Consider the following 23,160-nt stretch of genomic DNA (forward strand, 5'->3'; position numbering starts at 1 on the left):
GAGGCATCATCCATGTCTCAGCCAATATTGATTCATATTCATTCATTATCATTTCATATCAGTGACCACCATGACATACAACACTCATACATGCTCAGAGGGCATCAGTGCCTCCTACTGTCATCCCTCAGCACTCACTTGTACACATCGCTGTGAAACTGAACTGTGTCTCCTGCACTTCTGTGGTGCCATTAACCTCACTCGAGGTTACAGGAGAAGAAGAAGTGATGGAACGGGTGAAGAAGGGGGTGTTGAAAGAAGAGTGGTGGAGTGATGTGTGGGTGGCTTGAGATAATCTCTCAGACACTACAAGGTGTTGTGTTGCCTTCTTGGAGATGGTTGCCAGGCAACAGCATCCTTCATAGTCTTTCTCGGGGTGGTAACTAGGTTACCCCAACTTACTACCATCATGTCGGCGTTTTGCTGTGTTTTCACGGCAAAAACAGTGTCCCTCCTCCTGTTGGTCACTAACTTATACCAGCTGATGTGGCCGGGCGTCCTGTCCAGGCTGGCAGGGGTTTGACAGGTTACACTAGTTCATCTAGCAGAGTCCCTATGCTGTGGTGCTGCTCAGGGGGGCCAGCTATGGGTTTGTTGCACATGGGGCAGACGCAGCGCACCTCCAGCCACTTCACCAGACACCTGTGCAGAAGAACACAGACAGCAGAGGCATGAAAAGAGAGGCCAAACTTTTCACCGTATCTGCATCGTGAGATTATGACTCCTCTCGCTCATTTTGACATGTTTCACTGATCAAAACAAAAGCCATGCATACAACCCATGTACATGATGGAATAAGTATTGTGATATTTTATTAAGTAAAAATGGTAAAAGTCTAAATATTAGCAGCAAAAATGTACTTAAAATATCAAAAGTAAACATAGTAAAAGGAAGAATGTTTGTAAGATCATATGTTCTGTGTGTGAAATTTGAATGTTTAGAGTAACTAGTAACTGTAACAATACATGTATTTGATGTAAGTGCACAATATTTGCCTGAAGCGAAGCAGAAGGATTAAGTAGCAGAAAATGGAAATACTCAGTCAAAGAGCCTCAAAACTGTAATAAGTAAAAAACTTGAGTGAGTGTATTTAACTACATCTCACCACTGCCCGGGCATGAGAAATGTATGTGAAGCTTTAGTTAGAGTTTATTACAGAGGGCCCCCTCCCTCACCGTTTTATTTTATTTCTCTATGAATGAATTTCCGTTACTTCTCCTACATAGACATACTTCCACTTTCCCACGCTGTCAGAGTCCCTACATTCACAATTCAGATTTTCACAAAGATTTTTCTGCCGACGTTCCTCCATCCAGTCTTTAAATATCATTGCTGCTTTGGCAGCTCTGAAACACACCTCCGGGATGTTCTGGGAGAATTTCAATCAGCCACCTGCTGGTTTTACTTCTCTTCAACTTTTCCTGTTGTGCACAGTCAAATAAATGTCAAATACTCGTTCAGTCTGCCTCTCTAAACATCAGTATCCAGACATGCTTCCCCTACAAGATCTTAACATTATTTCTTCCTGCCATCTACCCAGTGCATGCTGGGATACACTATCGCACTGACCACGGATCATTGTTGACGACCGCCTGCCACCACGGGCCTGCATGACTCCCACTGTAACTATTTCTATTACTAGTCATATTCCTATTATTATTATAGTAGTCATCATTGCTGTTGTTGCTGTGCACTGCATAAATAAAAATTTAATTGAACTGAACTGACCACCTCTCCCACCTACCCCGACTAGAAAGAAGTGAATGAATGAATGTCAGCAGTGTTGAACAAGAAGTCCTGTAGCTCCACGAAACATCTGTGCGATTCATGATGACTGAACTTCAGATCAAACATGACCGTTTTCATTTTAACAAGCTCAGGCGGGCGCACAGTGGTAACAAGAGCACAGAAAGACTTTGCTGTGCTCTCCCATACTCACTTCCTGTGGAAAGCATGTTGGCATGGCAACACTCCCAGCTCGTCTTTCACTTTGAAGTCCTCCAGACACACGGCGCACGTCTGCTGTGTGAGTGACAGACAGGACAAACGGAGACAGAGGACGGTCATGCGATGAAATTAGAAATCATTGTTGTTTTTTTTGGTTCGTTTTTGGTTTGCTCACAGAAATCATGTACATTTTATCACATTCTTACCCCATGAAGATTCAACTTTTTTGGATCTCCTTTTAAAACCACCTGTTGGGTAACAAAAACAAAATTGCTTAAGAGAGGTTTTTTTTTTTTAGTTTTTTGTCTAGACCTTTAAGTTCAGGCTTACCTCTCTGTATCCAAACCGCTCACTCTGGGCTTGGTGTCGTAGTTTGCTGTGGATGAGCAGAGAGACACATTAATAAAGAACAGTTTTTACAATCTGTATAACCTTCAGTCAACCATACTTTGCATGTACATTTTGTTTCAAGTGTGGGAAGAAGTATTGAAATCCTTTACTCGAGTAAAAGTAGAAATATCACAGTGTAAAAATATTCTGCTAAATAAGTAAATTATGACTAAATTACTTTTGATATATATATTTACATTTCAAGGATATTTTCTACTAAAACTTACAGACTAAAAATATAAATGTAACATCTGTTTACATTGTGTTATTTCTTACTTATAAGGACCTGAATTCTTCTTCCCCCAGTGAAAAAAGTAGAAGAGGACTATCACAAAAATTTATTTTTTGACCACTTGGGGGAAGCAGAAATAAGCTGTGAACACCACACAGACACATCTATGACCTTATTAGCAAACACAGACACAGACATTCATTTGGAGTCGTGTCTGTGGCAACATATACAACATATGCACTCCTTGTAGCTCTGTTTTTGGTCTCCACCAACTTCTGGCTCTTTTGCTGATTAATGCTTCACTATATTTGCCAGTCACTAACTTTGTGTGTTTGCTGGACAGATCCTGGACTACAGTTGGGTAGTTAGAGCTCTTCTTTTTAGCAAAAGCTGCCTGCTGCACCTGGAAACACTGACAATGATGAGAGCTGAGAGACTGAATGAAAACAGTGACGTTGGGGTCCGAACAGCTAAACAATGTGCAGAGAGACACAAAAATGCTCTGAACAGCTGGAGGAAACTGTAGCGTTGGGTGATATTCTCTGGGTTTGTTACTATGAGTGACCACTTTAACATTATACATACACACAGTCATTTGATCCATTGATCAGCGGTATTATCAGCAAATGCATTCAAACTATAGAAAGCAAAACTACTCAGCATTTTATTGTTGTTACTGGTCATGGACTTCATAAGTCATATACATGTTTTTTAAAACTGATTCTAGGCCATGCATGTAAAATCTTAACCTGCAATTTAACTATAGCTTACAAACAAATATAACTGGACTAAAAGACGTCTGTATTTATTCTAAGCAAAGAGTTCAACAGCAGGTCATTGCATTCAGGCATTCAGATTTAAGTTTGTGTGGTCAAATTATGGGACTACTGTGTAACCAAAGCTGTATAATTGCAGGGTACATTAACTGTCTTTTCAAACAGCTTCAGTGGCCACACATACAGACAAATACATGTTCTTCTGGAAGCACACACACACACACACACACACACACACACACACACACACACACACACACACACACACACACTGCTCACAATAATGTAACTACACGCAAATTCTAACACACACAAATAGCCAAATACACTTGTACACAAACACAACTAATGAGTATGTTGCCTCTTTGAATCGCTGCACCACCCCCAAAACCAACAATGGAGAGGAGATCTTTATCACTTGGCGAGCTGTGTCTGTTCAGACGGTTATTTTTGGCCTTGTGTTTTTACACAACTAAACATAGACTCAAACGTCTATCACTGTCTGTGATTTCAGCCTGAAACTAAGTTCAGTGAGAGTATATGAGATGAAAGGTGAATATTTATTTGTGATCTGATACCCCTAAAAGAAGAAAAAATCATATCTCACTGCTTAAAGTAAGGAAATGACAGTTATTCGTTGCTTTTGCCACTTGGTTTATTGTTTACACTGATTGCCACTAACAATCTTCCATGCAGAACAATGTAAGGATACACGCTTTACATGTGTTGAGGTTTCCCATGCCTGATGATGTGAAGTGGGTGGAAGGGGGGCATGATGGAGAGTTCAGTACCCAGTCTGGAAGAATAGAAAATCCTCAAACAGCTACCACTGACCACTTCTCATTGTATGAAGTAAAAATGAATTCAACAGGTGTTAATGATACAATGATATGTGGAGAAAACTTTGTCAGAGTCTGTGTCTGGCTTTGCCGCAGCTGTACAGACAGCTTGTGGGATAATTTCATTGATTTTTAATTGCGTAAATAAAAGTAAATGTGAAGACATACAGAGAGACAGATGTTCTTACATTGCCATTGCAAAAGACAAAACAAAATACATGAATCATCCTTTGATTCTGTACTCTGCCATTTACCTTGTGCTATTTATATAAAAATAGTTTTACCATATTTATTTATGATCAATGTGTAGATTTAAGAATTAAAAACAGTAGAAAGATTACTACATTTGTCAATTCTACCTTTAAATAATGAATTACTAATTTAATTTCATGATGAAATAGTACATTTTGTTTTAAAAAGGCCTTTAAGTTTCATTTTTTGCTAATCCATACGCTAATGTGACTGTCTATAATCACCATGTGCCATCTCATAATTCCTGCTTTGACATTTACAGTTCCCATTTGATGATCTCTTGAATGCATAAGTAGTCCTGAAAATGAAATAAAATCCAACCCACAGACCAATGTCACCCCAAAGAAAGATTTAACCAACTTTACAGACGTCTCTCTAGCTGACTGATAAGCTGCTGACTCTACTGCTGTGTTCACACGTTAGTCTGACCTTCCTGCTGCTAAAGTATTTTGGATTTAATTGCCTCTTTATTTTCCAGATCTCAGTCTGCCGTCCAATTCTCCGCAGGTAAGATGGTATCTGTGTCAGCATTTCCAGCTTCATGGTACTGTGTGGGATTTTAGAAAGCACTTATTATTAGAAGTTTGACTGAGTACACTGACCCGTCGTGTTTCCTGTCGGCTAATGAACAGCTGTGTTAAGCATTAGAAACTGTGTTTATTCCCCTCTGGGACACGGACCCATATGGATATGGATCTGACAGGTCTAGTCTCAAGGATCACTGAGAGGACATTAAATGAGTTAGTCTATTTATTTGGAGAAAGTGTCTCTTGTGCTCTTGATATCTGTGCTCTCGTTCTCTGTTCTCTGGTTAAAAACACCTTCAGCTTGCCCCCTCACCTTGTGCTTCTCAAAATATCTGTCTGACTACTGTGGCTGCTGTACTGCTCCTCAACAGAAATACAGACCCACTGCTGTTAGAACACACTGGGATATAATTAAAAGAAAGAATATTTTTGGTGTGTGCTCTTGGCACCCTCATGGTTTTGCACTCTTAAACATTGCAGGTACTGCTGCGCACACCCCCATTTTGTGCCATTGTTAGAACAGGTTGAATATGAAACCTGAAATGATTGCGTTTTTTGTTTTTTTCCCTCAGCAAATCCTCCCTAGATCTTAAGGCTTTTAAAAAAAAAGAAACTTGATATAATTGATTTGTATGATTAAAAGAAAAAACTTCATATGGACGAATAGAGACAGATTCTTAAGTTTAACTGTAATGTTTAAACCTAACATTGCAAACTACCTGACACACGGCATTGAGAGCGAGCCTGTCTGACAGGGATAATAGGAAACCTGCCCCTGACAAAGAATGGCATTCATCGCTCAGCGTTCATCCGATGAATCACCCAGTCTATAAATGAATTCACAATCACACTCCTACCCAAGACTACCTTCAGCATTTTAATGGGGACCAAAAGGAAGTGACTCATAGGTTCTGATTCATAGGCAAGTGCTTCAAGAGAAAAAGGAAGGATCCGAGCTTTACTGACAAGGCTGATGATCAATTCAGTGGCGAGCACAGGACTAACACAACATTCATGATTACTAAAAAGTGCCTGACCTCACTACTACAATAGTCATCAAAACTAAATGGTACTAAGTATTTATTAGTTTGGCATTTGACTATTTAACTCTGCTGCATGGTACCTGCTGTTTGTCGTGTATTGAAATATTACTTTTACATATTACATTACTGTATCATATTGAGCTAAATTCATCCTGTCGCTTTTATTGAAAAAATAATCTTATCACAAGGTCCTTTTAGTAGCTGTTCAGCAGCTCTACAACATATATACACCATATGATCTTCATCATCACATGGAATGTGCCCTGTTGTTATGTAGGCTACTTGATAATGTTCAAATTTCCATTTTTTTAATGAGCACTTTTTAGCACCATTTCTCGTCTATGTTGGATTAAAAGATGAGGCTCGAAGTTCATTCCAGACCTTGGAAAGTGAGGGACTTTCGTTTCTTAAGTCAATATTAATGAAGAAAATTAAATTTTAAAACTCTTTTTTAGCTCTATTTTTGGTCTCCACCAACTCCTGATGGAAATATCTGGCTCTTTGGCAGCTAAACGCTTCACTATGTTCACCAGCAAAGCACTAACTTTGTCTGTACTGAAGGTTTTTAGAGCTTCTTCGCTAAAAACAGCTGCCAGACTGAACCAATACAGTAAAGGTGTGGGTTTAACTAGCATCACTCAACAAAGAGCTGAAACTCACTTTGAAGCTCCGTAAAGCAGAGGAGAGCCACAGAGTCAGGTGATGATTCTCCGTAGGATCGTCACCATGAGCAACCCCTTTCCCATTGTCATTTAATATATTTTCATCATAAAAATATAAGTTATACCCACTTTAAATATAAATATACCATGTGGGGAGATTTTTTGTGAACTGGTGTTTTGAGGTCAAGAATGAACTTTGACGTTGATTATGATGTTGGCACCTTCATTTCACGTGGTGCTGCTGTTCGAATTTAAGCGTAGAAAATTGAGCTGCACAGGAGGCATATACACAAAATTTAGCAAAAATTGCCAAATACCCACTGCGACAGTTGATGACGAACATTGTGCACTTTTCTAGACAGCACGTTGGCTCAGGATGTCTCCAGCCGACAGACACGTTCATTAAATCTGTTTGACATTTTGATAACACAAACATTTTGGATGGCCATCCAAAATCATAGACAACACCAAAAATAGCACACCACATTAAGAGATGTCAGGTAATTTGCAGATATAGATGCTCAGTCATCCAAAGAGAGCTTAGGATAAAACAAAAAACACAAACTGCAGGTGTTGATGTTTCCTCACAAGGTTTTGTACACTGCAGACATTCATGTGTAGTGATTTGTGTACTCCCACTGTTTGCTGTCCAGACTGTGTCTATTCTGAGCAGAGTTTCTCTGCAGCTTTCCTTCACTGCTGTCCTCACACATTGTGATGGGCTGCTTCCTGTTGCCTCATATCCCGTCCTTTAGACACAAACGTCCCTTCAGCTCATCAGGGAGTTCACAATCAACAGCGGGAGAGGTCACCCTGTTCCTCTTCTTCTTTCCTACCTCCCTCCCTCACTGTTTCTTGCCTGCACGCACACACACACACAAACACACACATACCATGTGCCTCTATCTTAGTGGGGACTTCCCATTGATACAGTGTATACTATAACTAAAGAATAATAACCTATAAACCTCATCTCCTAATGAGGCCCATCAAAATGTCCCCACAAGATGCTGTGTTCCCTCCACTGTGAGTGTCCAAGTAAGGAATACAAGAACACACACACACACAATCTCCCCACTGTGGATGTTTTTATGCATGGTCAATTGGTCCACCGCTATAGTTGAAATACCTCAACAACTACTGGATTATTGTCATCGAATTCTGTACAGATATTCATGTCCCCCAGAGGATGAATCCTAATAACTTTTCATCTAGTGCCAACATCAGGTCAAAATTTTCACTTTGTCCAAAACTTTAGTTTATAGCCATGTTTCATGTAATTAGCAAATAGTAGTATACCAGCACAGTACACTGGATGGTGAAATCAATGCACCACTGTGACCAATTACAGCTTCACAGAGCTGCCAGGTAGGCTGTAGCCTCTTAAACCACGTAAATATGATTAGAGGTAAAACCACTCTGCGCTGGCTGTGCCATTGTTTTCCTATGAGGGGAGCTGTGGCGTCCAATTTGGTGTGACGCAACGCTCAACATTGCCACCATGCGTTGTGCTAAAAATTCAGATTATTTCAACTTCGATCTTAGTTGCCGCTGAGCTTTGACAGTAAAAACCAATGAGAAAACACCTGCATGTGACTTAGCCAAAAGCGATGACGTACACCTGCCCTGTGCTTTGCCTCTGTAGGTGTGTCTGCAGTATGCTCTGTGCCATTACTCATGGTGAGTGAAGAGCAAATTTCTAACCATCTGCAGGCAGCGTCATGTCTGGGCCACAGCGCCTACCTGAGTAGCGTGTGTGTTGAAGAACCTCCTGCTTCTCATTTCTGGTATGAACACTGTGTTGTTTGGACCCTTTAGAAGAGTTTGGTCTCAGTTCAGTCACAAAGAGCTGTTCTTTACGTGAAGCGACCTAGATCTGACCGAATTATAAGGCGTGCTCTACAAGCAAGTTTTAAAAGATTTTCCACGTGTGTGTTTTTTCTTTTGCCTTTTCTGGATCCAGACAGTGAAGGTAGACAGAAAATGGGAGAAAGAGAGGGTATGACATGCTACAAAGTTTGTCAGCTGGAATCAAACCGGTGACGAATGCAACCACAAGGTCGTATGGCCTGCGCTGTAAACCACTCGGCTACCAAGGTGATCTGGACTCTGCTCACCATAGCCTGAAATGAATCAAGGACTGAGCTGAACTTGTAACCTATGTATGTAACCTTGATATTTGGGCAGATATGACTTTGTTCCTGTGCTTCCCAGACACATCTAAAAAGAAACCAAACCAAGAGGAAAAATGCATGCACACAATAAATGCCTGGGAAAAGTCACACATCTTTGCTTCTGTTTCCCCTCACCTGATAAAGTAACAGCAGAAGATGAGGCTCAGGATGAAGACGAAGATGCCTGTCCCAAAGATGACCATGTAGATGTTGAGGGGCAGGTCCTGGAAGGTGATGGGCGGCATGGTGCACGACTTGTTGGAGTAAACCAGTCCCAGACCACAGAAGCACCCTACACAGAGACAGAGGGACGATTTAAAAATGTATTTACGGGAACAGCACAGTCAGGAGGGGAGACAAGCTTTACACACACATGCACAGACACGAGGAGATAGAAAGAGAGAGGGGCATGGAAAATATGATGGCCACTGCTCTTTTAATGTGATGCTAAATGAGACGTTTTCCATGTTGTACTAAACCTGTGAAACACTCTTAATGAGGTACCCAAGCAACATGGCTGCATCTCCTAACAAGACAAGTCCACACCTCTCTGTCTCATAACAGGTCAGTGTAGTTTATAGGCATTAAAGTGGACAGACGAGACAGTAACATAGACAAATAAACAAAAAGATTACATTTCTCAGCCCTCACAGTCCAGAAAATCAGTGGGTGCAATTTCATTAAAACGGTAGCATAAAATCTCAATCCGTACACATTAACAATGACATAAAAAAATATTTTTTTCATGTCGTGAGTGGTTTTAGGGAGAACTTTGCAGTGTGCTCCGATCCAAGCAGATGGTTTTCCCATTAAAGTTTCCCTCCTTAGTCTCATCTTTCTTGTTTTGGCGTTATATACACTCCTGTGTGTGTTTCTTTTACCGTGAAATAGATTATCACTGTAGCACTGGTGTCTGCAGTCAAGGTCAGGGGTAGAAAGGTGGGGGAGGGACAAGACTGAGGAACAAATGTGGCATGGCTTTGGACAGGCTGCAGTATGTGTACAGTTTACAGCATTTTTACGTTTGACTGTACGGTTTAATTGTGTTATTTATCATGTAGAAATAAATTGAGAGGAGCCACGAATTTCCAGAGTGCAAGCATGAAAATCAAGGGAGACATGCAAAGGAACAGTTGAAGATTAGACAGGCAGAGGCAAAGAGATACAGAGAGTACACTTGTGTTTTGTGTGTCTGAATGAGTAATGAGAAGTCAGTATCTGTGAGAGGGGGCTTTGTGAGATCGGGGTCACACTAACCCAGTCAGTGATAGTGAATCGGAGCTGACACAGGACTCATCACAGCCTGCTGATAGGAGCCTGCCCACAAAAGAGACAGGAACAGGAGGCTGTGTACCACAGAGGGCTGAGACAGTCTGCAGCTTTTCATCTTGATCAAACACTATAGCAGCTGATTCCACTGATTAGCACCACTTCACCCAGAGAAAAGATGTCTCAATGAAATCAGCTAGCGTATCATTTAATCATGATAGTGAGCTCCAGACTTGTGTGCTTCAAAGCCACATGGCGGCATCGTTACAGTAACAATAAACTCAATAAATTCATCAAATATCCCTTTTCGTGTAAAGTTAGCTTCTTCTTCCTACATCTCTGCTCCACTTTCCTCCCACAATCCAAAGACATGCAGGTCAGGTGGAAAGGAAACTCCAAATTTCCTGTAGGTGTTACTAGACTGGCATCCATTGTGCATCTTGCCTCTTGACCAGTGCATGCTGGGATGGGCACCAGGCCTGTGTGACCCTGAACAAGAATTTTACAGATTACAATGATAGATGGATGGACAGAGGGAAGGATGGGTGGATGAACAAATGAACAAATGAACAAATGGATGAATAAAGTCATTCTTATTCTTAAAAAATGATGGATGGCTTGGTGGATTTACAGATGAAAGGTTGCATAAACAGACTGATGTAGGGTTGGGTGGACAAACGGACGGACGGATGGATGGAGGGAGGGATGGATGGATGGATGCATGAGTGGATGGACAGACAATGGATGTAGAGATGGATAAACAAATGATTAAAGAGGTGGCTTAGACAGATGGATGGAGGGAACGATGAATGGACCCAGATGGAAAGATGGACGTATGGATGGACAAACAAAAGAATGGATGGGAAGATGGAGGGAAAAAGGAATGGATGTTTCGACAAACAGATACAGTAGATTTACAAATGGATAAATGGAGGTACAGACAGACAGACAGTTCCCTATGGAAATGATTGTAGAAAATGTATGGGTGGACATACAGACAGGCGGATGGATGTATGAATGAACAAACAGAGCCACACACAGGTGGAGGGATGGACAGATGAATGGAGGGATGAATGAAGACCTCAGCCAGTCTCATTTCCCTGTGATGGGTATTGTTTTCTTGGGGCGCAGTTTTCTTTTAATCGATCCTGGTATTTCTGGTCACTCCTGCAGCCAAAGTGACACGTTGACATTTCTATTTGACATTTCTCCCGCCTCACAGTGGAAATTGCAATATGAGAGGATCAATACTTCCCACCTCTGAGTTCCACTCTCTCTGAATGAGCAGTGATGCTCCATTTATTGAGGCTAGTTGATGGCTCTGCATTCAAGATCCACCACTAAATGACTTCTCACAGCGAGAGGCGATCATTACCAGAGACCTCGCTCGGCGCTCGCCTGATCCTCGATCGCCAGCGTCAACTTGAGTGTGTAAATTAAACACAAACTGATCGAAGGACATGTGCAGGGCTGTGGCTAAGATTTTACAAATACTGAGATCATGTGTCAAAATTATTGCTGTTTAAAGCATGCTTTGATTAGCCACCAACCAAACACCAAACTTCACATTTTATTTAACCACCTGACCTTTCAATTATATTTATTCATATATATTACATCCCCCTATGGTGTAATTGTAGTAGAGAATACTAAATATTATTTGATTTTAGTGTTTTTGCCTAAAAACTGAATACAAATGTATGTAACAGGGCTGTGTGTGTCTTCTCTCCAAATTAATCAACTCACAACCCTTCAGATTAATACTGCAACCCTTTGCAGCAGCAAAAGTCCCAAAACAACAGAATTTTTGAGGCCAATGCTCATATTGATAATCCAGAGTTTAAAAAAATCAGATAATGATATATCGGATGATGCGAAAGTAATACAAATCCAATGGCATCATGTAATAATATATAGGATAGGATTTGGAATGAAGGACTTTTACCCTCTCCACAAACTTTGGAATTAGGAGAAGTTGTCCAGGAAAATCCCAACTCTTGCCTAAAAACAGTCAATTGTTAATTGTCTTTAAAAACCCCAAATGGAGACACAGTATGTACGTTATCGAAAAATGTGAACTAATTTTCATTACATTAGCTCCTCTAGACTATTGACCTTATTGTCCACAACCATATCTGGACACACATGAGGATCTTTACATTTGTCAAACAATCTGATTCACAGAGACCGACGGCAGACAAAGACACGCGTGCAGGGGTGTGTGTGTGTGTGTGTGTGTGTGTGTGTGTGTGTGTGTGGGGTGGGGGGTGGGGGGGGGGGGCGATGGGGGGGGGCCGTGTCTCTGCTCCTGTATTCATGTCACTGCACAGCTGATGACACGAATCACCTGTGAAGCTGCTGCAGACTCCTGATCCAAATCTGGGTCACTCATATTCACGTCTTCCTGTGTGTGTATGTTTGTCATGTCACGACTGTCTGTACGGATGAGCGCCCACACCTTCCTCCTCCACATTTGAATGCATGGACAGCAGACAGCTATATGTGGTATTTTGCTTTGGGTGGAGCCCTGCATCACCACTGACCTATATATTGGCACACTCAGGCGGCGCCCCGTTGCCATGGCGCCCAGAGTAGCAGATGCAGAAAAAGGATGTAGGCTAGCTTCGCGTAAGTTCTCAGTTTGACGACAGAGAGAATCAGCGGTCGGGCTGATTTTCATGCTGTTGTTCAGAAAGGCGGGAAAGTCCCTCCGTGGTTTGATAGAGCTTTAAAATACCTCGACTATTGCAGCTTCCCTGACAGCTTCTACGAGATGCCTGATGGGGTTTTGTCCTATATACGTTCTCACAAAGCTGCTTCTGCTGCTTGCACTAAAGACAGAACTTCCCATAAAATATTCAACAGTTCACATGGGGGGGAAACACTCAAGCCTGCCTGCATGCCTGCAAGAAAAGTAGGTTGGGTCCAAAAAACTTCACATCACATGCATGAAAGCGCTACATGTGTCACGCATAAACACTGGGACAAACAGGCATGATCACACACACACTGACACACAGGGCTGACGCTGAGCTGTGGCTGCCTGATACTGCTTCATTTTTCCAGCAGAATGTCACTCTTTGATACTGCGTGTGTGTGTGTGAGCGTGTATGTGTGTACTGTTTCCCCTATGAATAGCAGGGGAGTTGAGCAGCACAAAGGGAGTAATTGTTCTTGTCTGAGCACCACCAACAGTCCACCGAAGAGGCTGCTGCACTCGAGCAGGCAAAGTCAGAGGAAAAAGGCCGCTAATCCATCATCTTCACCAGGTCTCACTGTGACAATGAAGCACTGCCGCACCATTTCAGTGCAATAAAGGGATTCATTTTGTTTAAGCATGACAGATGTGCCCGCAGACGCAAACAGCAGTTTCAAACAACTCAGAGAAGTTGCTCAGACTTCTTGAAAATAATTGGTCAAGGCCAAGAGGAGTGTAAGTGAGAGACTGAAGATAGAGTCAGTCAGTATAAACAAGATTACCCAGAGAGGCAAAATGTAACACAGTGACTGGACTTGTGTGTGGCTCTCAGTTGGTATTAATTCAGATGGAAATATGGGATTCTATTGATTGTCACGCAATCTATTATTCAGACAGTCAATGTACAAATTTGTCAGATAATCACTGTTTTAACATCTTCTTCACAGTAACAAATCAGTCCATTAAGGCATGAAAGTAGAATATTAAAAGGGATACTGTAGGTAACTTCAAATACAATTAATACGTGGGTATTTAGTATTTAAAAGAAACGTACAAAACATCTAATAAATAGCATGCTATATTGTAAGAGCCTGCAACTAGGTATTGTTTTCATTATAAATGTATCCTTTTATCTATAAATGTTGGCAAAAAAAATACTTTATGTGATGTGTCCAAATGCTTTCTTTTATTTGACCAACAGTCCACAATCTAAATATATGCATGTTTCTATCATATGTGACAAAAAGAATCAAATGCTCACATTTGAGAGGCTGGAAGCAGGGAATGTGTGTCATTTTTTACCTGAAGAATTACTAATGGATCGGTGCCGATTAATTTTTCTGTAGATCAACCAACTTACTGAATCTTTAATAATGTAGTTGTGTGCAGATGTTAGGACATTTTTAAGTGTGATAACTTCTCCCATGAAGACATATTTTACATTATTACACCTGTCTTTTACTGTTGTCCTACAATATCCTGTTTGCTTCTACTTATTAGTAGCTGTACTTTAAAACTTAATGTGCTACAACTGATACATTACACTTCATACAACTACATAGTGTTATAAACCATTTATGCAAAGCAGATGAAGCCTGCTGCTTATAAATCCTAAAAAGTGGACTTAAAATAAACTGTGTAAACTCACTGTCAAGCACTGCTGAAGCCTTAAAAGGAGTGATTTTGTTTTTCTTTAGTATAATGTGCGACACATTGTCTTTTCTCACAATGGGAATGTCTAAATTTAGAAAACACTGGAGAGACTCAGAGACTACAGTCTACAATGTTACCAACATGGGAGCTTCACTGTAACACTACAGTCATAACAGGCTGGATTGCACATTATTTATCACGGAGGCCTGACAAACGGAGCTCTCACAGTATAAAATGACTGCTCACCGTTACACCACTGAAACGGGTGCATCAATGCACCAGAGGGAGTCCTTGCCGGCGGGATCCGATTCGTGTTTACCAACAAGCCGCAGCCGCCCGAGCAGATGGATGACCGCAGTAAAGCAGAGCCGGTGGGAGTCTGCCAGCAGTGAGCAAGGTGAAAGAGACAATAGCACCTGTGAAAAACACGAATTAAGAGGTGCATGAAAGGAGCCCGTCGGAAGTTGATAAGCGGGGTTGTGTCACATTATTTGCGCCGCTTCGTCCCTGCAGACTGAAAAAAAGCAGAAGCAGTGATGCGGGTCCCCTCCCTCTCTCCCTCCCTCCCTCTCTCTCTCCCTCTCTCTCTCTTCTCCTTTATTCTCTCCTCTGTTATTATTAATACTCGGCATAACACTGACCCAGCGTCAGCGTCTGTGTATGAGGGGGTAGAAACTGGAGCAGTGGCTCTGTCTTCCTGCTCCCGCCCCCCACCCCATGTATACGCTCCTGACGGGCGGGGAGGCCAATCAGCAGGTCGGCCTGTGTTGTGACGGCTCGGCTGTGTTTTCTGCCAGCGGTCATCATCAGCCCCCACTCACCTCCACATGTTGGCTCATTCAGGGGCTCATCGACTAATAGCCACTGCCAAGACTTTACTGAGGTCACACTTTATTTTATGAGATGTGTGGCTGTGCGGTTTGTTTGTGCAATATACAGTTATTTTTAATATCGCCCCCATGTATATTATATTGTTTCTATTCTTCCTCTGTCTTAACTGGATATATGTTTTTAAATCCCCTCCTGTCTGCTTTAACATAATAAATGTCCCCGTCATGACACTTACAAAGGAATACCTTATCTTATCTTATCTTACTGTGAAATTAGTATAAAAATAATAATGATGATGATAAAGAAAGACACTGAGGTCACACATGGTATGTGCCGCCTGTCTATCCTGACACCTGAAAATACATCACAATACGGAAGTAAGATACTCTTGAAATGCTGTTTCATGTGGGCTTTAAGCATCATCTAAGCAAAAACAAACATTGTAATGTTCTTTATCTTATGTGGTTGTAAACAACATATATCTGGGTTTTGGGCTATTGGTCGAACAAAACAAGTATGATCACCATTCACCAAGATTTTGGCAAAACAAAATAGACAAAAGACAAAATAATGATTAGTAAATTAATCAATGATTCAAATAAAATTAGTTGCAGCCCTTAACCGATCAATTGATTAAACACTGACTTATTCAGCGATTTTGACAGAAATCCCCTGACTCAAAGTCAATAAAGGGATATTTATTCAGTGATGAAGACAATATGATGGGTTTGAAAGGTCCTGAAAAAGATTTTTTTGTCTAACTACTGTCTGGAGGATCAAGCATGATCTTTAGGATTCAACCCTAAAACATAATCTTCAAAAATTTAACCCTGCAAATGTCACTTTTAGGCCCTCATCAGCTCATATTGTGCTTCAGTGAGGAACATTGTACAATATCACGAACAAATTAACAAATTACCACAAACTAAAGTGTCCCATGATAAACCTGGAGGTGTTTGGCAGGTCCGGGGTTCCAGTTGGTCATACATGTACAGCAGTTGTCTGGTTGGTAACTGCTCTTTATTAGCCCAAAATAAAATCAAAATCTATTCTCTTTTATTACATTTTGTTTATTTAGTTAATTGTTCAATTACATTTGATTTGACACGAACGTCTGAATGCTGATTCAAACTTCTCCACACTGCCTGGGATAAATGATTTCAAGAACATTTTACTATTTTAGATTGAAGATTCATTCTTGATGCTGAATGCTGTGAGATTGTTTGGTCTACTCCTTTTTCCAAAGTCAACAGAGAACTTTCAGTGTCAGGTTTTAAAGGGAAGAGAAGTCTAAAAAATCTCCATCTGCTGGGGAAGAACATGTGGTACGATCGAAAGCTCCAGAACAGCGGCTAATTGGGGCTTGTGGTGAGATAGCTGGGTCAAATCTTTTACTTCTTTATTGTAGTTATATTTAGATATACTGAATCTAAAATATAACCTGTAATCAGCCTATAAAGGATATCCACCAAATGTTGGTCTTTACATAATGTAAACTCCTTTTTAGGTTTTTAAGACACCTAAATACGCAGAAAAACACTGACTTTTCCTTAAAGAGCCAACCAGATGTTCTATTAAAAGCACATTCATCTGCAAAATGACAAAAAATCGGAGGAAAATATTCTTCAGGAAAATAATACAGTAACACTCGTCAGTGTGATAACAAGGATCTCTGAATCAGCACACAAGTGGATGAAATGAGCTCACTGCTTGGAGGCCTCGCTGTGATTAAAAGCGGGCAGGCTTTGTGAGTGCACTCTGGGTTAAAGCGCCGTGTTGCGCCGTAGACTGCGAGCAGAGAGTTGTGTTTTACATGCACAGAGTGACACACAGACGGAAACACTCAGAAGAAATAGAGCTGTTCGTATCCTGTGAAGTTTCCAGCATAGACTGGCGTGTAGTTATAAATCAGCAACGAGGCGTCTTCCTCAGGATTGTCAAACTGATGTAAACTTCTCCTTCCTAAACAAAGCAGAAGTGAGACGCATGTGATTACAAGAGCACAGAATAGAACAGATTCATCATCCCTATGGGGACATTGGGTCAAACACGATATATAAGTTTTAAATGTGAACTTAAATATTTGCATTATTTTTAGCCTAATTGGATTTAATTATAATGAGATTTGTCTTTAACAAGGTACAATAAGGTACACGATTCATTTACTGTCATTCCACAACACAAGCACAACTAGACTAGATTAATTGCTTGTCTGTTTTCGTTATTCATTTAAATAAATACAGATATTATACCAGTTTCTGGATACAATAAGCATATATTTATGACTTTCTTTGTTAATCCAGTGAATTAAGTGTTGAAAATACCAACAAAACTCAAGGTACTGATATAAAAACCATATATTTCCATAAAGAAGTCCTGCTCGTTGATTTGCAACATTGCCCACAATAATCTAATACCACCAGAGGTAAGTATTTAGTTTATTTACTATAGCATGTTCACAGTTTTCTTAAACATCAGCTCAGTGACAAACAGCTCACTTTTCAACTGTTAATGGTTGGTCAATATAGATTAAATCTTCAGTCACGTGACTCTCACTCTATTATGAATAACAGCAATGATACAGAAAACTATCCAGAAATTCAATTGAGAATCTGTTCATTAGTCAAATAAGCAGGTGTGAAGGTCAATTTGTGGCAAAACCAGAGAATGAAATACCTGCTTCAGTAATAACAGTATATCTCTGTAGCTCATCTCCCTCGGTATAAATCTTCATATTCCACAACCATAGTGAATAGCTAATGAGAGGATCAATAATGATTGTTATTGATAATGTGTCTCTTACCTTCTTTAACAAAAAACTCAGCCAGCAGAGAAGATAACTGAACAGCATGGACAGAGTGAGGAAAGTTAATCTTTCTGTTCCACTGAAAACGATTCACCTCCGGGTGCCACTGTACTCCATAGAAGGGATATCTTTTACCTGACAAAGAAATATATATATATATATATATATATTATTAGAAACGTGTTACAGATCAATGATTGAGTTTGTCAAATTAATATAAAGATAATTTTGTAACCTTCTAAGGTGGAGACAAAGTGAGCTCCATTCTCAGCAACGTTTGTAGACAGAACAGAGAAGAAACTCTGCAGCTTCGCATTTTCCTGGAAGGTCTGTAAGAACATTATTTATCATTGTTTATTATCTTAATGCTCCATATTGTACATCTAAGTTTTTATCAACAAAAAACATGTGCTCTTGTGCTTTCTTTTCTACTGAGACCATGCGGGATCACTGAAATTTATCTTATCTATCTTTCTTGAGAGCATGGACAGATTATCCAGCCGGGAGAGAAATACACGTCTCTCTGTACACTGTGTAAGGTTTTCCTGTGCTGGAGTACTGAACAGCTTCAGGTTTGCTGTGTGGTGATTTGATTAAACACAAATACATTTTGGAATATGCGTCATATAAGCTTAATAGTAGCTGAAACTTACAGGACTTAATTAATCAAATTAACACAACCCACCTACCACACTGTGAACCAAGGGAAGTAATCCAGCCTTGATTAACCATACACTTTATGAAGAAAATGTATTTTCAACGTAGGTGACGTAAAGCTTAATGAACGCTGCACCCGCAGATTGTTAAAGTATACATTTATGTCTGTAATATAAGTGTCATTTAGGGCCTGGGAAGCACGTTTCATGTTAACATGCTGAAACCATCTCAACAGAATAGCAACACAAATCTCCAAGAGGAAGTGAAACATACAGCACAGAGACACCGGCCACCAGATAGATTCACTGTACCTTCACTGTAAGTCCATAGTGGTGGAAATTGCCCGTCAGAGGCTCTTGGGTCAAAGCCTTCATAAGCTCGTTGGGGAAACTCGCAAACATCCTGCTGGAGCCGGCCTCTGCAGGGAGAAAGTATTGAGAAAGTATATATATATCAGTATTGAAATACTGAACTGTATATTTCTTTTAAGAAAAAAATCTAACTCAAGAGATGCAAGATTTCATCACACAATGATAACATTAGAAGACACAGAGAAATACCGAGATAATCTCATAACAGTGGCAGAGATTTTCATTTTGGGGCCAAACACTCCCTCTTACTTACTTGAAACTTGCCTCTACTGACACCAACTGGTACCATTCAATACATGCACTTTTTCACAAATAGTCCATCTCATATCCTTTTATCCACATTGATTCAAAATGCAAATCGGCACTGTGGTTTTACTTGGATAAGAAAGATATACATAAAAACAATAATGCCAGAAGTTTGAACCTGTGGTCAGGTTGAGGGGCAACGCTATGTTCTCAGCTGTGGTGTTTGTCAGCAGATTTTCACCCGCCACCAGTACAGTCAGCAGCTGCATACCCATGCAGGTACCCCAGATTGGGAAGAAGTCCCCTGCATCGTTGGCCTGGAATACACAGACAGACAGACAGACAGACAGACAATGCTTTTATTGCTAACACCTCTCAACAACGTTATGACCAAAGATTGTTCAGTCGGTGGCAGAAAAACAAATTTCCATTAACAGCAGTAATACTAACAATAATATCTGCACCAGGACTTGTTGGGTTTTAATATTGAATGATGATGATACACAGAAAAAAGAAAAATCACTTTGAGCAGAAGATACATAGAGGGTTAGACAGGCAGGGTGATGGAGAGTGTGGGACAGACAGTAGCTGCCTTTAAGGGAGAAACAATAAAAATAATGTTCTGCTGTACAAACCGCCACAGCGAGCGTGTAAAAGGTCCTCGCCACCCTGGCGAAGTCTGATGCCTCCAAATCTGCTGCTCCCCCGATGAGAAGCAAGCTAGATAGACAGCACACAGTTAGAGCAGGGACAGATGGGTGAGGAAGATATAAATGCTATTTTGCTCACAAACGCTCACCCATTTATCTTCTTGAAAATGTTTTCATACTCAGCAGTAGTGAGAGTCAACCTGTGGGAGACAAACAAAGCAGACAATGCTTCTTCAATATATTGTTTCACATTGTTCGGATGGCACAAAAGCACAAGACCAGACAGGGAGAGACGAGAAAGAAGTAGATTATTCTCTAGAGAAATCTATTTCTTGTCTTTCCACAAAAGCAGCAAATACCAGCAGTGATGTTATAGTTAATAAAATCGTGGATTAACACCATCTAACTAATGTCACTTACAGTAACAAAACATGCTGCATTTATGTTTATTCTCAAAAAGCACCATCTTTGAATAACTTGACATTACTCCGATGCAACTGTCTAAAGAAGCCTTGTATAGATTTTTATGCTGCAGATTAAAAAAGGGGGTTAGTTGTCTTGTTTTTGCTGTTTATAGATAGAATTATCCTGCATAAAGTCAAATGTATGACATGGTTTATCATAACTGTAACAACAATAGCGAAATCAACCCACTTGATAGGCATCACTCTGCTGCCCCCAGACTCGATGTATTTCACATAGGAGGCAGGTATGTAGGTCCTCCCGAATGGTTTCATGACTTCATCTGAAACTAACTGAGTCAAAATACCTGTGGGACAAAAACGCAGCAGCTATGAATGCATGCTGGAGAATATTCAACAATAATACAGCCACAAAGGATCTCCTCACCTAAATTCCTCTTCGTCTCTGCGTGAAATCCCTAATATTCAAGCCTAGAGGTGCATTTCACTTACCGATCACTGGTCTGTTGTTTACAGCTTCCTGGTTGAGTTTAGTCGGCAAAGCTTTGCTGCAGCAGAAGCAGCAGACAAAAAACAAACACACATATGTTGAAAATCTTGTTTTGGACATGTTGTCAGTTGACATGTTTCTCAGTTTTTAATACCAATCAGTGACCAATCAAGGCTTGGTTCAATCTAAGTATGGAGCTGTTAGAGAGCGTGGGTTAATGAAAGGAGCTGCAGCAGACTTATATATGTGAAGTCAGAAGAGGATATAGTCGGTACAGGGAAGTTAGGATTGCCCAGATTTACATGTGATCACTTCTTTACTGCACATGCCTGTCAGACAAGTTGTGTTGCTGAGGTTAACATAAATATTCTGCTGACAACACGGACTTTTTGGTAAAATTTTTATCATTTTGTGTGGTGGGAATCGATACAGCTTCGTGGGTCAGAGGAAGGTTTTGCAATAAAATTCAGAGAAGTAACGTGAGAGTATCTAAAAAAAAACAGCTCTCGGTCCACAGCACACAAAGAGTTCAAAATGCTGCCAAACAGGTTTCAGTCTGAAAATTAAAGCAGGGTTTCTATTTATAGGACTTTAAAGGTAGCCAAACTTTGCACTTGTTAACATCATGGTTATCACTATCTATCTATCTATCTATCTATCTATCTATCTCCTTACAGGGGAGCAAAATGACATCACTGATGCAAAAAAATCCTGAAAGCAGAGTTATTTTGTCAAAGCTGTCATGTGGGTATTATGGTGACAGTAAAATTATTAATCAATTGAAAGAACCTGCAAGTTTTCCTCTGTTATATACTTATTTTGTTGAAATAAAATAAATGTCTTTTTTAAATATAAAAGAAAATCACTGCTGTCATAATTCAACATTATATTGATGTCAAATGACATTTATTTATTTATTTACACTTCCAGACCTCTGAATGAGCTTTTTGACATCAGATACTTCCTGTAAATACCTTATGATGTCTGCAAGAAGAGACGAAGGTGTCAGATTTTATCATCTATTTAACTATTTGTGTATTATCTGCTCTGTTTTGCCTTGCCTAAAAATAAATTAGCCTATAAACTAAACTGTCTGGCTCACGCTGACCTTGTGGTTTCAAGTATATTTCGGTTGTAAAATGAGTTTCTGTTTCTGTTTCCAATTTAAATCAAAATGCATCATTGGAAAAAGTCACCCATGTCCTCACGATATGAGTGTGCATCCTCGTGGGGGTCCTGGCAGCTGACCAACTCTTCTACAGGGTGCCAGTCACTGTAGTGCCTGTGCAACATTTGAGCCCTCATCTTTCCATTTTTTCCAAGATCTAGCCATTTTTTCCATTACATAGACTACTTATGAGTAACAAGTGCTGGATTACCAACTGGGCAAAGTGGGAAACTGCCTAATTTACAGACCCTCAGGGGGTCTGCCTAATTGCCTGTTTGTTGGGTTTGGCTATTTAATAAATATGTTAGGGAATGTGTACCATCACAATGGTACAGTATGAACAGGCCTATTATTGGCTCATCTTTGGTCCTGTACAGTTTGTAAATTGTTTACCACAAACTACCTGAAGAACAGAAAACCAGAGGCCATTAAATGCTATTCTACCATAGCGCTGGTTATTTGTGGGTCTCCACATATAGTAAACCTGCCATGTGTAGCCTGCTGTGTGCACTGCACTTTATGGGAATGTGGAGGTAAAAGGGTGAACGTTGTACAGAGTGTGTTTGTTGGGGGTGGCGGGTCGATAGGGGCATCAGGGCATGACGGCACTTTGCATAATGTTTTGCTGTTGACTTCTCTTGGTTTCCTCTCACATCGGCCAAGCGTGGCCCATGCATTTGAAACACAAGAGCGACATGGCGAAATTTTTAATCTAAATTTTAATTAATTGCTTTCATAAAAATAAACAAAAACAGCTGGCTTTAAAATGTGACTTTCTGTTGTTTTGTGTCTTTCCTTACCATTTGCTTATAATCAGACTTGAATAGAGCTTTGTGTTCAGGTCTTAGAGTGCTTGTCATGTTTGTGTGCAGAACAATATAAAGTTCTCCAGTTGGTTTCCATCCTATGAAACTCGACCACCAGGTGGAGACAAACCACCAATGGTACAGAAACTCAGACATTTGGGGTTTTTTGTGTGTTTCAGTTGTAAACGAGCAGCTGCTTAACAAGAAATGATGCTCACCAAACCACAGTACGTAATGTTCATTGTTTAATA

General features: G+C 40.3%; 2 protein-coding genes across 3 annotated transcripts; both read right to left on the minus strand.

Annotated features, from left to right (window-relative positions):
* Nucleotides 1–236: 236 nt before the first annotated feature.
* rnf122 (ring finger protein 122) lies at nucleotides 237–14,782 on the minus strand. 2 transcript variants are annotated; one of them, XM_070834229.1, is made up of 6 exons: nucleotides 14,709–14,782; nucleotides 8,978–9,134; nucleotides 2,278–2,323; nucleotides 2,154–2,195; nucleotides 1,940–2,019; nucleotides 237–642 (listed from the first exon to the last, which is right to left on the minus strand). In XM_070834229.1, the coding sequence occupies exons 1-6, from the start codon at nucleotides 14,731–14,733 to the stop codon at nucleotides 528–530; spliced, it is 465 nt and encodes a 154-aa protein (XP_070690330.1). In that variant the 5' UTR covers nucleotides 14,734–14,782; the 3' UTR covers nucleotides 237–527. The 2 variants fall into 2 exon arrangements, with proteins under 2 accessions (XP_070690330.1, XP_070690329.1); XM_070834228.1 differs by having other exon boundaries at nucleotides 1,940–2,022.
* Nucleotides 14,783–17,115: 2,333 nt separating this feature from the next.
* LOC139204030 (gamma-glutamyl hydrolase) lies at nucleotides 17,116–21,056 on the minus strand. Its single transcript, XM_070833974.1, has 9 exons — nucleotides 20,938–21,056; nucleotides 20,678–20,792; nucleotides 20,173–20,223; nucleotides 20,009–20,093; nucleotides 19,552–19,690; nucleotides 19,068–19,174; nucleotides 18,335–18,428; nucleotides 18,097–18,234; nucleotides 17,116–17,255 (listed from the first exon to the last, which is right to left on the minus strand). Exons 1-9 carry the CDS (start codon nucleotides 21,053–21,055, stop codon nucleotides 17,137–17,139), a joined length of 966 nt encoding a protein of 321 aa, XP_070690075.1. The 5' UTR covers nucleotide 21,056; the 3' UTR covers nucleotides 17,116–17,136.
* Nucleotides 21,057–23,160: the final 2,104 nt, after the last annotated feature.

This window comes from Pempheris klunzingeri, chromosome 7 (assembly GCF_042242105.1).
Source record: "Pempheris klunzingeri isolate RE-2024b chromosome 7, fPemKlu1.hap1, whole genome shotgun sequence".
NCBI classification, from domain to species: Eukaryota; Metazoa; Chordata; class Actinopteri; order Acropomatiformes; family Pempheridae; genus Pempheris; species Pempheris klunzingeri.

Bases quoted from the DNA above. Each gene is read 5' to 3' on its own strand.
- rnf122 (XM_070834228.1), bottom strand. From the start codon at position 14,733: ATGCACCCGTTTCAGTGGTGTAACG. The intron at 2,324-8,977 runs GTGAGGGGAAAC...GCTCATCCACAG, and splicing joins TTCTGCTGTTACTTTATCAG to CAAACTACGACACCAAGCCC. The intron at 2,196-2,277 runs GTAAGCCTGAAC...GTTACCCAACAG, and splicing joins AGCGGTTTGGATACAGAGAG to GTGGTTTTAAAAGGAGATCC.
- LOC139204030 (XM_070833974.1), bottom strand. From the start codon at position 21,055: ATGTCCAAAACAAGATTTTCAACATATGTGTGTTTGTTTTTTGTCTGC. The intron at 19,691-20,008 runs GTTTGTACAGCA...TGTGTATTCCAG, and splicing joins TTTACACGCTCGCTGTGGCG to GCCAACGATGCAGGGGACTT. The intron at 19,175-19,551 runs GTTCAAACTTCT...TTCTCCCTGCAG, and splicing joins GCCCCTCAACCTGACCACAG to AGGCCGGCTCCAGCAGGATG.